The 17,393-nt window shown below is 52.7% G+C and overlaps 1 protein-coding gene across 1 annotated transcript; it reads right to left on the reverse strand.

Moving 5' to 3' along the window:
* Window positions 1-5,252: 5,252 nt before the first annotated feature.
* Window positions 5,253-15,748, reverse strand: TIMM50 (translocase of inner mitochondrial membrane 50). The gene is given in 13 exon segments (XM_003943142.4): window positions 5,253-5,670; window positions 6,674-6,780; window positions 7,080-7,236; window positions 8,903-9,001; window positions 9,105-9,209; window positions 9,606-9,725; window positions 9,811-9,869; window positions 13,246-13,267; window positions 13,486-13,517; window positions 14,250-14,400; window positions 15,335-15,520; window positions 15,522-15,598; window positions 15,601-15,748. Coding segments are annotated over 13 exon segments (1,365 nt in total). The 3' UTR covers window positions 5,253-5,568.
* Window positions 15,749-17,393: the final 1,645 nt, after the last annotated feature.

Below are 17,393 nucleotides of genomic sequence, written 5' to 3' on the forward strand. Positions count from 1 at the left end.
CTGGGGGGGTCTCGGGAGTCGCAGCTGCTGGCTTCCCGGCCTTATATCTGAGGGAATGGCCCCGCCCCTCAGGCAGCTACCCGGCCCCAGGGGACCAAGGGAGGGTGGTTGGTCACTGGGGAAGGGGAGCGTGCAGGAGCAACAGAGAGGTTTCGTCTGTGGTCGTGGGCACGGGCCAGGTCGTGAGTGGGTGATTCCGCGACTTTGTGTTTGGCTCGCGTGGGGCGGGGTTCGGGGCTAAGCCTGTGTGTGAGGTTGCACATGATTTTAAGATTTGGTGTGTGTGGTACGGACCAGCGCTGCTGGAGGGTGCACACGACTTTGTGACTGCGCGTCCACGTGGGACTGCGCGGCTCAGCATATGCCTGGAGTTGTCTGTGACTGACACAGTTAGGAGGTTGTAAACAATTCTGCTTCTGCACGCACCCCCGAGTGGGCAACTAGATGTGTACACGGCCTCGTGACTGTGTGGCGCTTCGAGATTCTGTGGCTGTGTGGATGCTTCTCCGTGCGTGTTTACGGGAGATCCCCTGTCGGCGCACAAACCTGTGACTTTGTGCTCTGTGCGGGTGTGGTAGAGGCTGTGCAAGGCGGGGAACGGCTGAGGACGCCTGGGTGTGAATGAGACTGGGTTTGGGAGGTCCACGGATGTAGCCACGTGTGGATACGATGAAGATACAGAGTTCTTTGTGAACCCCTGTGTGCGTTCGTTTGTGTGAATGAGACTGGGTTTGAGAGGTCCACCGGTGTAGCTGTGTGTGGATATGATGAAAATCTGAGGCTCTTTGTGGACCCCTGTGTGCGGGCGTGTGTGTGTTCCCCTTCCCCAAGACAAAGCCACCCTCCCAAACCCCGCATCGCGGACGCACCAGACGCCAGGGCGAGAAGCCCGGCCTCAGAGGGGGCTCCCAGCTGTATGTAAATGCCGCCATCTGCCGGGCGGCCGCGCCCCTCCCCCTTCGGGCCGCAGCTGGGCTGCCCGTTTGGCCTCCGGAAGGTGTGAGGAGCAAATGGGCAGGAAATTCCGTCTGCACATACAGGAACCCGCTCCCCCACCCCAGAAGAATGGGGGTAGGGGACACCAAGGCCCTTCAGAAATCCTTTAGTATTCCAGGACCTCAGCAGGAAAAGCTAATTAGGAGCAGATGTCCCAGCCCCTCTGGTCATAATTGCTCCCTGCCAGGAATGGGGCAAAGCCCTTGAGCTGGGCTTTTTTTCCCCCAAAGTAAAAGAATTTAGTGTTTAGAGATTTGTATAGGGAAAAATACAGTTTCAATTTATGTTTTCCTCCAGAGAAGTATGGCATAGCCCAGCAGAGCCAGGCATACAGTAGGTGCTCAGTTTTTGTTTTGGGTTTTGGGGTTTTGTTTTTTGTTTTTTGTTTCTTAGAAGTTTTGCTCTTGTTGCCCAGGCTGGAGTGCAATGCAAGATCTTGGCTCACTGTAACCTCCACCTCCTGGATTCAAGCGATTCTCCTGCCTCAGCCTCCAAACTGGCTAGGATTACAGGAACCTGCCACCACGCTCTGCTAATTTTTTATATTTTTAAATAGAAACAGGGTTTCACCATGTTGACCAGGCTGGTCTCGAACTCCTGACCTTCAGGGGACCCACCCACCTCGGCCTTCCAAAGTGCTGGGATTACAGGTGTGAGCCACCACGCCCGGCCCAGTTAATTTTTTAATGAATGAAAGACCAGGCTGGGCACTCATGCCTATAATCCCAGCACTTTCAGAGGCTGAGGCAGGGGACTGCTTGAGGCCAGGAGTTTGAGACCACCCTGGGCAACACAGCAAGCACCCTTCTCTACAAAAAAAAAAAAAAAAAAAAAAAAAAAAACGCCTAAAGATTCTTCTCTTAATTCTGACAACACTGGCGTTTGAGCAAGGCAGGGCCAGTGGTCAGACTGGGCAGAACATCCCAGGCTCCTTTCCACGGTTTTTGTCTTTTCCACTTTTTTAATTTTTGACAGAGTTTCACTTTTTCGCCCAGGCTGGAGTGCAGTGGCGCCATCTCTACTCACTGCAACCTGCGCCTTCCAGTTTCAAGCGATTCTCCTGCCTCAGCCTCCCGAGTACTGGGATTACAGGTGCCCACCACCACACCTGGCTAATTTTTTTTAGTAGACATGGGGTTTCACCATGTTGGCCAGGCTGCTCTCAAACTCCTGACCTCATGATCTGCCCACCTTGGCCTCCCAAAGTGCTGGGATTACAGGTGTGAGCCACTGCACCCAGCTCCACTCCCTTCTTTAAATTCCTTTTCCACCATTCAGACTTCACCTCCTCTAGACAGCACTCCCTAAACACTCCCCAGGGGCATCAAGCGCCTCCTCTGAGCTCCCACATCCCCCTGTGATTCTTTTATTCCACCTGACTTCTCTGCCTGTGCCTCCCTCAGCCATGACCACTCTGGCCCTTGAGGTCTTTAATTTTTTGAGATGGGGTCTCAGTCTGTTGCCCCAATTGGGGTGCAGTAGCACTATCCTAACTCACTGCAACCTCGACTTCCTGGGCTTAAATGATCCTCCCACCTCAGCCTCCCAAGTAGTTAGGATTACAGGCATGAGCCACCACGCCTGGCTAATTTATTGTTTTTGGTAGAGATGGGGTGTCCCTATGTTGCGCAGGCTGAACTCCTGGGCAAAACCGGTCCTCCCAACCTTGGCCTTCCAAAGTGCTCAGATTATAGGCATGAGCCACCATGCCTGGCCCTGTGGGGTTTATCTAAGCACAAATCAGACCATGTCCTTCACCTGCATTAGACTCTTCTATAGCTCCCCAGTGCCTTCTAAATATTTAAGCTTCTAAGGCCCCATCCCCCCTCCTCAGACAGGTTATGTGGCCCCAAGGAGTAAAGCCAGACCTTGTAAACCAAAGTAACCTGGAGGCAAATTAGGTCTCATGTTGGGTTTGGTGAGAGAATAAGCTTCCTGCTGGGCGCGGTGGCTCAAGCCTGTAATCCCAGCACTTTGGGAGGCCGAGGTGGGTGGATCACGAGGTCAAGAGATCGAGACCATCCTGGTCAACATGGTGAAACCCTGTCTCTACTAAAAATACAAAAAAATTAGCTGGGCATGGTGGCGTGTGCCTGTAATCCCAGCTACTCAGGAGGCTGAGGCAGGAGAATTGCCTGAACCCAGGAGGCGGAGGTTGCGGTGAGCCGAGATCGCGCCATTGCACTCCAGCCTGGGTAACAAGAGTGAAACTCCGCCTCAAAAAAAAAAAAAAAAAAAAAAAAGAGAATAAGCTTCCCATCATAGAAGACATTTTAGCAGAATTTGGACAGCCAGCTGTGGGAGGAAGCAAATACCTGCCCTGGATGATCATGGGGGGGGAACACATTCCAGGTCTCAGATAACTCATTTTCTCTTTTTTTTGAGGTAGAGTCTTGCTCTGTCACTCAGGCTGCAGAGCAGTGGCTTGATCTTGGCTCACTGCAACCTCCGCCTCCGGGGCAGAAGTCAGGAGTTCGAGACCAGCCTGGCCAACATGGTGAAACCCCGTATCTACTAAAAATACAAAAATTAGCCAGGTGTGGTGCCACATGCCTGTAGTCCTAGCTACTTGGGAGGCTGAGGCAGGAGAATCACTCAAACTCAGAAGGCAGAGGTTGCAGTGAGCCAAGATTGCACACACTGGTACTTCAGCCTGGGTGACAGAGTGAGGCTCCATCTCAAAAAAAAAAAAAAAAGGTACAGACCCCTTCCATCACTCCTGCAGACTTCCTCAAGCTGGGGAGGGCCGAGGATTTCAGGAAACATTCCACTGGCTTGCAGACAGTGCACCCCAGGGCAAGGGGTCATGGTATAAATTTTAATTCTTTGGAGAGGCCCGAGAGGCTTCAAAAAAAAAAAAAAAAAAAAAACGTGGAGTGCAGAGGTTCAGTCTGAATGCCTTTTACAGAGTTCTGAATGCCTTTTAATAATCATCACACACACCAGGAAAGGTCGGGTTGTCTTAGAATATTTAACCAGCATTAGCGCTAGGCGCAGGCTAGAGTAGAACCGGGACAGTGGGGGGCAAAGGGGGCAGGGCAAGGGAGATAAAGTCAAAGTGGTTAAGATGCTTCTTTTTTTTGAGACTGAATTTGGTTCTTGTTGCCCGGGCTGGAGTGCAATGGTGCAGTCTCAGCTCACTGTAACTTCTGCTTCCTGGGTTCAAGTGATTCTCCTGCCTCAGCTTCCTGAGTAGCTGGGATTACAGGCATGAGCCACCATGCCCGACTGTTTTTCATATTTTTTTTTAGTAGAGATGGGTTTCACCATGCTGGCCAGGCTGGTCTCCAAATCCTGACCTCAGGTGATCCACCCGCCTGGGCCTCTGAAAGTGCTGGGATTATAGGTGTGAGTCACCACACCCAATCAAGATATTTCAATCTGTGAGTAACCCATATGGCCTGGTAACAGCAAACCCTTGGGAATATATATATGTAACCCTCATACAGACCGCCCCGTTCACTCCTCACAACCACTATGCTAACATACTACCATCACTTAGCCTTAGCCTTGCCTAAGGTTCACACAGTTACCATTTGAATGCCTACATGGGAGTGCCTCATTTAGTTCCCAAAGCTAGCCTATGAAACAAGAACCTTTGCAATTCTCCTGCCTCAGCCTCCTGAGTAGCTGGGATTACAGGCACACACCACCATGCCCAGCTAATTTTTTGTATTTTTTAGTAGAGACAGGGTTTCACCATGTTGACCAGGATGGTCTCGATCTCTTGACCTTGTGATCCACCTGCCTCGGCCTCCCAAAGTGCTGGGATTACAGACTTGAGCCACTGTGCCCGGCCCCTTTTTTCTTTCTTTTTTTTTTTTTTTTTGAGACAGAGTCTGGCTCTTACCCAGGCTGGAGTGCAATGGCATGATCTCAGTTCACTGCAACCTCCACCTCCTGTGTTTGAGCAATTCTCCCCTCTCAGCCTTCCGAGTAGTTGGGATTACAGGTATATGCCACCACGCCCAGCTGATTTTTTGTATTTTTAGTAGAGACGGGGTTTCACCATGTTGACCAGGATGGTCTCGATCTCTTGACCTCGTGATCCACCTGCCTCGGCCTCCCAAAGTGCTGGGATTACAGGCTTGAGCCCCCGCGCCCGGCCCCCAATTTCTTGCTTCTTTTGAATGACTCGCACATCAAGCAACTCCAGGCCCCCTTTTTCCCAGGGCCACACACAGCAGTCTGGCAGTTATGTCTTTAAAGCCAAGTGCCATCCTCTCTTCCCTTCTCCACACATGGGGAATCTGTGGTCAGAGAGGGAGATGTATTTTTTACAGATCACACAGCACACAGAAAGACACAGCTGAGGGTTTTCAGATTCTCAGACCAGGGTTAACAATCAGCTCTGATCCAACAAAGCAACCCTCTGTGCTTGACAGCCGATCAGCCATGGTGGGACGGTGACCCGAGTCCCGGACCACACCCCGATGCCCCCATCTGGAGACTGGCCAGACACAGCAGGTGTGGCGTCTGGGATGCACTTTATTGGACAAGTGGTAGCCCAAGTCTTGGTCTGGAAGCTCTGGCGCCCTGGACCCAGGCACTGAGTTTGAGGAGGCCCAGAGGTCAGGGCTGTTTGGAGCGAGGCCACAAGCGGCTGGTGAGGGAGCTGAAGAAGAGGTTCTGCTTGTTGGACTTGGAGAGCTCGGCCAGGCGCTGCTGCTCCTCCTGGAGAGATGGAGGAGAGGGTGAGCCCAGGGTGGACAGAGCCTCCTCTCAGATACCCAGGTCCCCAGGCCTCAGCACAGGGGCCACCTTCCCTTTTGACTTCTGCCAAGACCAGACCCCTTTCCCCAAACCCTGGGGTCCCAAGCACCCAGTGCAGACACCGGGAAGAGTCAGCCCTGAGCTGCAGCTGCAGTGCAGGCTTCAACGTTTGGAGGATACCAGACTCAAAAACCAGGCCCTTGAGGTATTCAGGCCTGAACTTCAGTAGCTTCTCAGGCCCCAGATTCTCACAATCCCCTTCCCCAGATCCCAGGGTCCCCTCCCTGAATCTGAGATCCTGTCCCAGACCCTGTTACCCAAGGTGAATGTTGTTGAGATCCCAGGTCCAAACCACATGGCCCTCCTCACAAGACTGCATCGTCCTGCCCCTGGGCCCCATGACCCCTGTCTGGATTGGGGGGGTCCCCAGGCCCAAATCTCTAGGGGCTTCTCTGGGCACTCAGGGGCTCCCAACTCTAGGAACCTAACTTAGAATCTGGTGAACCTCAGCCTAGACCCCCGGAAATATTACCCAAATACAATCCATACTCTTAGTCCAACTTCCAAATTACCAGGGTCCCACCAAGACCATCAGAACTCTCCCCATAGCCTTGGGCCACGTGCCCAGGATCCTCTTTGCAGAACTGATCAAAATCCACAGTCCACCTCCACAAGGTGCCCCCAGACCTACTCAAGACAATCAAGGGCAGGCCCTCTCTGACCAATCTCAAATGCTCTCCTGTCTCCTGTTCTCAGAGCAGCCAGGAGAATCAATGCATTCCCTCATTCCGGCAGCCCTACAGGACAGGCTGTGTTACACTCCCTGGTTACAGAGACTGAGGCAGAGAGGAGGTATCTGCTCATGGCCACACAGCCAAGCCAGGAGTGTGGAGACGGACTGCCCCAGGCTCCTCCTTCAGGAGCCTCAGAGCCAATCCTCCACTCTGGGCATCTGAGCACCAACCTGCTCTAGCCGGCTCTGCCGCTGTTTGAAAGCCGCCAGCGGGTCATCCTCCAGGGCGTAGTGCTCCAGCACAGTCCGCACGTCCTCCACACCGTTCAGTGCAATGGCTGTGGGACAACAGGAGGTGGTCAGCCAGGCTTCTGAAGGTCGGAGGGAGGCAGGGCCCACGAGGCGAAGGTCCCACCCTGGGGCGGCGGGGAGGTCAGTGCCACCTGGAATGCTTCTATACGCCCTGACAGGGCTCCCCTGAACACTCCCAAGTATCCCCTGAACATTCCATGAACATCCTAAGAAGCTCCTAAAGACTCCAAGGTGCTCAGGCACCTCCTGCCCCTCAGTCGCCCAAGCCAAGAATCAGGCATTTATCCTTCCTCTTCAGAGTCAGGGGGTCTGGGGTCAGCCTTACTCTTGAGAAAGGCTGACAGGTCCAATAAGACCCGGTCATCAGAGTTGCCATCCCAGGGCCGCAGGGCGACGCCGTTATAGGGCTGCAGGCGGAAGGCTTCCTTCTTACAGTCCACAACTACTACTCGAGCTGGGTCCCGATTCAAACACGAAATGTCCTGGAAGTGAGTAAGGTCAGGTCAACATCTGTGCCCCACTCTCCCCACATCGAGATGACACAAAACATGGCCGGGCGCGGTGGCTCAAGCCTGTAATCCCAGCACTTTGGGAGGCCGAGGCGGGTGGATCACGAGGTCAAGAGATCGAGACCATCTTGGTCAACATGGTGAAACCCCATCTCTACTAAAAACACAAAAAAATTAGCTGGGCGTGGTGGCACATGCCTGTAATCCCAGCTACTGAGGAGGCTGAGGCAGGAGAATTGCCTGAACCCAGGAGGCGGAGGTTGCGGTGAGCCGAGATCGCGCCATTGCACTCCAGCCTGGGTAACAAGAGCGAAACTCCGTCTCAAAAAAAAAAAAAAAAAAAAAACATACACACACAGCATCACACACACTGGGATAACCACAGCAGGGGCTCTCAAAGACCAGGCTTGGATGACGGCATCTACCGCCACAGAGGACAGGCATAGTGGCTTATGCCTGTAATCCCAGCACTTTGGGAGTCCTAGGCAGGAGAATCACTTGAACCCAGGAGTCCTAGCCCAGCCTAGGCCACAATGAGAACTCGTCTCTACAAAAAATTTAAAAATTAGGCAGGCACAGGCCAGGTGCGGTGGCTCACGACTGTAATCCCAATGCTTTGGGAGGCCGAGGCAGGCGAATCACCTGAGGTCAGGAGTTCAAGACCAGCCAGCCAACATGGTGAAACTCCATCTCTACTAAAAATACAAAAAACTAGCTGGGCATGGTGGCAGGCACCTGTAATCCCAGCTACTCGGGAGGTTGCAGTGAGCCGAGATCGTGCCATTGGACTTCAGCCTAGGCAACTAGAATGAAACTCTATCTCAAAAAAAAAAAAAAATTAGCCAGGCATAGTGGTGCATGCCGATAGGCCCAGCCACTCAGGAGGTGGGAAGATCACTTGAGCCCAGAAGGTTGAGACTGCAGTGAGCTGTGTTCACACCACTGCACTCCAGCATGGGTGACACAGCAAAACCCTGAAGCCAGAACAAAAAATAAAACAACCCCCAGGAAGTTGGGGCGCTAATCACATAGATTCCTAGACCCAGGGCCTAGCAGACACAGAGGTGATTAGGAAGTTCCTCGCAGCCACACCCAGAGAACCACACGAAGACAGGCACCCAGACACAGACCATTCAAGACCCTCAATCACAGCCCGTATGTTTCTGAATTCCCAAGAACACCACAGACTCCCCCAAGACACAAACCAAAATGCAACAGACACATGGACACTTGGAGCCAGATCCACAAGACGCCCACTCATAGATCCAGACCCCTGAATACATCACTGGTCACAGTAACAGACCCCAGGGCAAACAAACCGCGACCAGTCTCACGTGCAATTGTAAGCAAACCACCCCTGAAACACCGAGTTACAGTCACAGTGAGACAGAACCAGCTTCTAAATGCTCCGTCCTCACCACTCACCCCCAACTACCTTCTTTAGAGAGATCTCATCTCTCCCCCACTCCCACACCCAGATGCCAGGGAACAAAGAAGGGTGCAGATGGCTGGCCAAGGCTAGACGCAGTCGCACATGCTGCCAGCAGGAATTGAATCTAGGGTCAGAGCTGGGCCCTCCTTCCCTCATGCAGTGCCAACCCCGCCAAATCCCAGAGGCCAACCCGTGAACCCATAGCACCTTAACATGGTGCCCATCCATGTATCTTGTGGCGTCCCGGAATAGGCGGTAGGAGATGAAGCCGTGGGGGTCCACGCTGTCAATGAGTGGAAACGCAGTCTGAGGTGGGAAGGAGGGAGAAAAGGTCAGGCTGAGCCCTGGCCCTCCAGATCTCCACGCCTCCTGCCACACTGACCGTCCTTCCCCTGCCCCAGGGCCTCACCATGCCAGTCTCCGACGTAAAGATGACAATTTCATATAAAGGGGCAAGCTGCTGGAACAGGGTCTCGATGCCTGGGCGCTTCTTAAACCTCCAGCCAGTGGCCAGCTGGGGAGACAGTGAGGACAGTGAAACACCAAGACCCAGAGGCCCTCAGAGTCCCCAAGAGGACAAAGACCCAGCCTGGGGGATTCCCAGGGTGGAGTTCTCTCCCTCTGTCTCTGTGGCTCTTGAAGGTGAAGGAGTACATGGGCTGTAACTGAGGGTCTGGGTCCCAGGACAAGAGCAGGCTCCTCTGTGGTACTCCAGCGTGCCTGGGCACACCTGTACCACCCTACAGAGTGGGGTTAGCATGACTGCCTTCTCCCAGCTGAAGAAAGTGAGGCAACGAGAGGTGACATCTCCTCCCCAAGATCATATAGCATGCCAAGGGCCAAACGTCCACCTCATCACAACCCCACTGCCCAGGTCTGTCCCCAACCCGCTGCCTTCCCCGGGACACACCGACCACTCCGGATGCAGGAGGACGCCAGTGAGCTCCAAAACGAGTGTATAGGGCGGCTGGTAGTACGGCTCCTGCAGAGGGTCTGGGAGAAGGCAGGGGCTGGTGGGCTCGATGATCATCTGTGGGAGAGCGACAGGATGGGGGCACTCAGACAAGGAGGCCAAGGCTGGACACACAGGGACTGAGCCCAGGGCTTCTGCTCACCTGTCTGTAATCTTTGAAATATTTGTATGTCCGGCGCAACTGCTGTACCAGAATTGGATCTAGGAGAACACCAGGCACAAAGAGAATCCACAATAAGCCGCTGCTCAACCTCCCAGACAAACCGGGAGTTTCTCATCTACCAGATACAAACAGTTCTGCATACCCACCTGGTTTGAACCAACTCACTTCTAGGTCCAAAGGTAGGACGCAATGACATACCGCCAGATAGGAACAGAGATTTATTTACCTGTCCCGTTTTAAGCTGATACTTATATCTACACACTACCCCAGGTATGAAACAGAATGCTTACACACTGGCCCACTTCAAACCCACATACATATAAATCTGCTGACATTACACCAGTGCATACATACATTTTTTATATAGACAGGGTCTTGCTCTGTTGACCAGGCTGGGCTTGAATTCCTGGGCTCAAGCAGTCTTCCCACCTTGGCCTCCAAAAGTGCTAGGATTACAGGCGTGAGCCACCACACTTGATTTATGCCAGTGTATTCTGCCAACTTTGAATCAATAGGCTTCCAGATCTGCCCACATTAAGCCAGTATGCCAAATCTAAACCACAATGAATATGTAAACATATCTGTATACCGCAAACCAGTGGTTCAGAACTAGGAACGATTTTGTCTTTCTACCTACCCCTGGGAAATTTGGCAATGCCTAGAGATATATTTGATTGCCGCAATGCTGGCATCTGGTAGGCACATGCCCAGGATGCTGCGAAAATCCTTCCATGTACAGGGCAGTCCTCCACAAGAATTATCTGGTCCAAAGTGTCAATGGGGCCAAGGGTGAAAAACCCTGGTTTAGGTGAATATATATATATATATATATATTTTTTTTTTTTTTTTTTTTTTTTTGAGACGGAGTTTCGCTCTTGTTACCCAGGCTGGAGTGCAATGGCACGATCTCGGCTCACCGCAGCCTCCGCCTCCTGGGTTCAGGCAATTCTCCTGCCTCAGCCTCCTGAGTAGCTGGGATTACAGGCACGCACCACCATGCCCAGCTAATTTTTTGTATTTTTAGTAGAGACGGGGTTTCACCATGTTGACCAGGATGGTCTCGATCTCTTGACCTCGTGATCCACCCGCCTCGGCCTCCCAAAGTGCTGGGATTACAGGCTTGAGCCACCGCGCCCGGCCTTAGGTGAATATATTGACTCGTTTACTTTCTCTCTCTTTTTTTTTTTTTTGAGATGGAGTCTCCCTCTATTGCCCAGGCAGAATGCAGTGGCATGATCTCAGCTCACTGCAACCTCCACCTCCTGGTTTCAAACAATTCTCCTGCCTCAGCCTCCGAGTAGGTGGGACTACAGGCACACGCCACCACGCCTGGCTAGTTTTTTTCTATTTTTAGTAGAGATGGGGTTTCACCATATTGGCCAGGCTGTTCTTGAACTCCTGACCTTGTGATCAACCCACTTCGGCCTCCCAAAGTTCTGGGATTACAGGCGTGAGCCACTGCACCCAGCTACTTTCTCATTTTAGTTTATTTTTTTAGAGGTGGAGACTCATTCTGTCGCCCAGGCTAGAGTGCAGTGGTGAGATGACAGCTCACTGCAGCCTGTAACTCCTGGGCTCAAGTGATCCCACCTCGGCCTCCTGAGTAGCTGGGACCACAGGCTGAAAGCCACCACTCCCAGCTAATGAATCCAGTATAAAACATTAAACATGGCCGGGCGCGGTGGCTCAACCCTGTAATCCCAGCTACTCAGGAGGCTGAGGCAGGAGAATTGCCTGAACCCAGGAGGCGGAGGTTGCGGTGAGCCGAGATCGCGCCATTGCACTCCAGCCTGGGTGACAAGAGCGAAACTCCGTCTCAAAAAAAAAAAAAAAAAAAAACAGTAAACATACACAGCTGCCTACTTCAATACAGTATTTTTTTTTTTTTTTTTTGAGACGGAGTTTCGCTCTTGTCACCCAGGCTGGAGTGCAATGGCGCGATCTCGGCTCACCGCAACCTCCGCCTCCTGGGTTCAGGCAATTCTCCTGCCTCAGCCTCCTGAGTAGCTGGGATTACAGGCACGTGCCACCATGCCCAGCTAATTTTTTTTTTGTATTTTTAGTAGAGACGGGGTTTCACCATGTTGACCAGGATGGTCTCGGTCTCTTGACCTCGTGATCCACCCGCCTCGGCCTCCCAAAGTGCTGGGATTACAGGCTTGAGCCACCGCGCCCAGCCTTCAATACAGTATTTTTAATGCAATACATGGGCCCACCTCTTAAAAAAAAAAAAAAACACAATATATTGAGCCAGGAGTAGTGGGTCATACCTGTAATCTCAGCACTTTGGGAGGCTGAGGTGGACAGATCATGAGGTCAGATCAAGACCATCCTGGCTAAGAGAGTGGAACCCTGTCTCGACTAAAAATACAAAAAATTAGCTGGGCATGGTGGCAGGCACCTGTAGTCCCAGCTACTCGGGAGGCTGAGGCAGGAGAATCGCTTAAAACCAGGAGGCAGATGTTGCAGTGAGCCGAGATCACGCCACTGCACTTCAGTCCGGGCGACAGAGCAAGACTCTGCCTCAAAAAAAAAAAAAAAATTAGCTGGACATGGTGGTATGGACCTGTAGTCCCTGCTACTCAGGAGGCTGAGGCACGAAAAACGCTTGAACCTGGGAGGTGGAGGTTGCGGTGAGCCAAAATTGCGCCACTGCACTCCAGCCTGGGTGTCAGAGCAAGACTGTCAAAAAACAAAAACAAAAACAATAAAACCCCACAAAAAGCAGTTAGACGAGTAAACACATACACTTGAAACCTGCAGGTTTTCCTGCCCAATTTAAATCAGCATATTGATTTGTCGAAGCTAGCATGATTTTACATCTGCCCAGTTAAAACACTCACCTGCCCAGTTTGAAAGAGTATATTAACAGGACTGTTTGCAAACGTCCCCCACATAAACAGGTGGCTTTCTGGATCCACTAATTTCATTTTTCTCCTGGGAAGGGCCAGGTGTGACAAGACTGACAACTACTCTACTATCCAATTTGTCAGAAAGTTCAGCACCAAAAGCTGGTTAACCAGATGGGGAGGGAGGAAGGAGGCATTGTTTTGAAAATGAGACTCATGGAGTAGGGGCTTGGGGGGTTTGGGTAAAGAGTTGGGAGCTGCAGATGCTCAGTCTAAGGCACAGGAACCAATGTGTCTGGAGATAGGCCACCCTGTGTCCCCAAGCCCTCCCACCCAAGGCTCCCCTCCCCCATCTGTCCCTGACCATCTGCTCAGGGCTGAGGGGCCAGGGAAGTGGGCTTGCGCTTTGTAATGTCCCTCCCCACAAAGCTATCCAGCTGCTGGCTCCCCAACCTCCCCAATGGAAGGAGGAGGGGCCAGAGACACCAGATGGGGAAAGAGACATCCTTACAAATGACAGAGCTGAGAGGGTCAGGGACTCCAGAATCGGTGCTTGTTTACTTACCATTGTCGAATTCATCAGGAATCTGGGAGGTAGAGAGAAGAATGGAAGGTTTAGGATGTCAGAGGCAGAACCTCATCACACCCAGAAAAGGAATCTCCAGGACCCCAAGAGGAATAAGCAAAGGTCCTTAGGAAAGAAAGGCTCACTCCAGACAAGCAATGAGCCTGAACAAACCAAAGGGGACCCCTCTCACCCACAGGCTAGGACTCCTGGCAAGGCCTCAGTCTCTTTCCCCCTCACCTTGGCACCTTTTTCGTCCACAGAGTTGTTTCCTGCAAGGGAGACCAGGATGAATATGAGGAATTGGGGCCCAGTCTCCTAGGTCCTGAGGGAGGAGTGGGATAGGGGGCCTGTGGATCTGAGAGAAGAGAGTTAGAGGCACAGCCTTCTGGATTCAAGCCAGGAGGGAGCTGGGAGCCAAGATTCCTGGGTCTTTGAGAGAAAGGGGGCTGGGGCTGCATCGCTTGAGTCTGAGGGATAAAGGAACTACTGGGAAGGCTGGATTTTTGGGTGCTGAGGAAAGACAAAGTTTAGAAGCTGATCTACGCCTATCCTTCCCCATCTTCTCCTCTTTCCTGTATCCTGGTACAGGAACCAACTGGAAAGACTAGAACAGGCGTCCCCAAACTACGGCCCATGAGCCGCATGCGGCCCCCTGAGGCCATTTATCCGTCCCCCTCCCCCGGCCCCGCCGCACTTCAGGAAGGGGCACCTCTTTCATTGGTGGTCAGTGAGAGGAGCACAGATGTGGCGGCCCTCCAACGGTCTGAGGGACAGTGAACTGCCCCTGTGTAAAAAGTTTGGGGACGCCTGGACTAGAACCTTAAGAGGTAGAAGGGTGAAGAAAGACCCCTGGTTTTCAAAGGCAGGTGCCCTATTTGGCTGCCCTATTGAGGAAAGAGCCAGGGAATTGAGATGAGAGACGTTTGTAGCGGGTATGAGAGGTTCCACAGTGGGCTAGGGAGGCCAAGGAATAAAACTGGGGGCAGGGATAAGTCCCTCACCAAAGATATAGACGACGCTCACGGTCCCACCAGCTCCAAGCAGCCCAGCAAGCCAGAGAGCAACTTTTTTGGCATAGCTGGGACCCTCCGAGCCCGGCTGCTGCTGTGGCCCCTGTGCCTGAGTGCCCCCGCGGCTCCCGATCTCGGCGACCTGCGGTTGAGAAAGGGGAGGTCAACCAAGAGAGAAGAGCTGATCGTTCCAACATTCGAGTCCAAGAAGAATCAAGTTCAGGAGCCAAGAGGCAGACACCCACGGAGCCCTGGACGTTTGTGTCCCTGGAAGGGCAGTCAGGAAGTGGGGCTGCTCAGAGGGTCAAAACCAGACTGTCCGGCGCCAGGATGCCAAGAGTTTTAAGCGCCAACAGGCCAGGTGCACAGGATCCTGCAGACAACACGATTGGAGGGTCTGAAGCCCGGAAAAGCAGATCAAGGAGAATAAGGGATAGGAGGGCCTAAACACTGGGATGCGAAGGAACGGAGAGCACAAGGGGGAGGGGTCGGAGGGCGGGAAGGGGCAGACAGGACCGGGAGATACGACATTTGGCTATTTGGGGCCAAAAGGTAGCAGAGTACAGTGTAAGGGATGGGAGTCGGGGCGGCGAGAGACAATCACTTGTCTGGGGCTTGGGGAACTAGGGCACAGAAGTGATAGACTTGGAGGTCAGAATGGCTGGGTCTCTTGTCAACATGGAGGCAAGTCGAATTGGAAATTCAAACGTCTATCTCACCACCACCACCACAGTAAAAATAACTCCCAAGGCAAGACTGGGACTCCAGCATCCCACTCCCCTCCTGCTCAAGTAATCACCTGAGTGGTCACTGAGATGGGAAACAGGTAACCCCCTCCTCCTCCGGCGCCCACGTGGGTGGGAGATGAGATCTGAAGGACACACCTGGGCCCCCAGCCTCTAGGCCAGGGGAACAAGTGCTGTTCACCTAGGAGGCTGGGAAGGGGCCCAAAACGCAAGCGACGTTTTGTTCAGCACCCAGAGGTGCGGCGTCCCAGTACCTCCAAGCGGCAGCGATATGTCCGTAACTCCACGGAGGGGATCCCACATTCAGAGCGCCACCCTCGTTCCGCTCACCTGATCTGGAGCCCGTGGGGGCGGCGTCGCCAACCTCGTGCACAGTCCCCGCGAGCCTAGCCGGAGCCCGCTCCGCAAGCGCGAGAACAGCCCTGCCGAGGCCGCCATCTTGCGCTGACGCCACGCGGCCCCGCCCACTTGCTCCCTTTATTCCCGCCCTGGGCCGGAGCTACAGCCAATGGGAACGCAGAGGAGGGGGCTGGCAGACGGAAGCCCGAGAGAGACCAAAGACTTCGGGCGGATTGCCGCTGGCACGTTTGCCCCAACCATTCTGCGGGCTGCCCCTGGGGGCGCCAACTGGGATCCAAAGCTGGACCACGCCCAACTTGGGCCGTGCGGAGCGCCACCGCCCAGGCAAAGGATGCAGCAAGGGAAGTGATCACACTGATTGCTCAGAGGCAAAGCAGAGGCCATAATGAAGGGAATCAGTGGCTGCCTGATTTGTCCATAAAAAAAGTCAGGTCGCACTCCAGCCTGGGCAACAGAAGGAGGCTCTCTCAAAATAACAATAAATAAAAATTAAAATTAAGGCTGGCCCGGGGGCTCACGCCTGTAATCTCAACACTTTGGGAGGCCGAGGTGGGTGGATCACCTGAGGTAAGGAGTTCCAGACCAGCCTGGCTAACATGGTGAAACCCCATCTCTACTAAAAACACAAAAATTAACCGGGGCATAGTGGCTCACACCTGTAATCCCAGCTACTGGGGAGGCTGAAGCAGAATTGCCTGAACCTGGGAGGTGGAAGTCACAGTGAGCTGAGATCGCATCATTGCACTCCAGCCAATAGATATTATGAACCTCCCCTAAAGTGACTGGAAGAAAATCATTAGATTCTGTTTACGTAAACCTTCAAACCCAATAATACCAAGGTAGAAAAATTACAGTGCTGCTGAAGTGGGTCCTATCTAGTATATACGGTTTCCTGATCTTGGTGGTGGGGACATGAGTGTTCTTGGTATACATTCTTGAACATCTGAGATGTTTTTTGGTTTTGCTTTTTTTTTTTTTTTTTTGAGATGCAGTCTTGCTCTGTTGCCCAGGCTAGAGTGCAGTGATGCGATCTCAGCTCACTGTGATCTCCAACTCCCAGATTCAAGCGATTCTCCTGCCTTGGCCTCCCAAGTAGCTGGGACTACAGGCGCCCGCCACCACACCCGGCTAATTTTTTTGTATTTTCAGTAGAGACAGGGTTTCACCCTGTTGGTCAGTATAGTCTCAAATTCACCTCAAATAATCTGCCTCACCTCGGCCTCTCAAAGTGCTGAGTTTACAGGCATGAGCCATTGCGCCCAGCCTGAAATGTTTTGTAATGCATTTACATTTGTAAAAAGACAGGAATATCTAATGAGGAAGGCAACCAGTTCTGGGTACTAAGCTCCAGTCTCAAGACTGCACCCGCTCCTGCCCCACGTCATTGGAAAAGTGACAGCAATCCTGTTGTCACTGCTGTCAGGGTTCAAGAAAAGGAACCACTGGGCACTGTGGCTCACACGTGTAATTGCAGCACTTTGAGAGGCCAAGGCAGGAGGATCACTTGAAGCCAGGAGTTCAAGACCAGCCTAAGCAATACAATGATACACCTTTATAAAAAAATATAAAAATAAAAAAGTTATCCAGGCGTGATGGTGCATACCTGCAGTCCCAGCTACTTGGGAGGCTGAGGCAAGAGGATTGCTTGAGCCCAGGAGGTTCAGGCTGCAGTGAGCAATGACTGCACCACATAACACCAGCCTGGGCAACAGAGGGAGACCCCATCTCAAACAGAAAAGAAGGACCATCAGCTGGATGCAGTGGCTCACGCCTGTGATCCCAGAACTTTGGAAGGCTGAGGCGGGCAGATCACAAGGTCAAGAGATTGAGACCATCCTGACCAACACGGTGAAGCCCTGTCTCTATCAAAAATACAAAAAAATTAGCTGGGCGTGGTGGCATGTGCCAATTCCAGCCACTCAGAAGGCCGAGGCAGGAGAATTGCTTGAACCCGGGAGGCAGAGGTTGCAGTGAGCCAAGATTGTCCCACCACACTCAAGCCTGGTGACACAGCAAAAGACTCTGTCTC

This window comes from Saimiri boliviensis, chromosome 14 (assembly GCF_048565385.1).
Source record: "Saimiri boliviensis isolate mSaiBol1 chromosome 14, mSaiBol1.pri, whole genome shotgun sequence".
NCBI lineage: Eukaryota > Metazoa > Chordata > Mammalia > Primates > Cebidae > Saimiri > Saimiri boliviensis.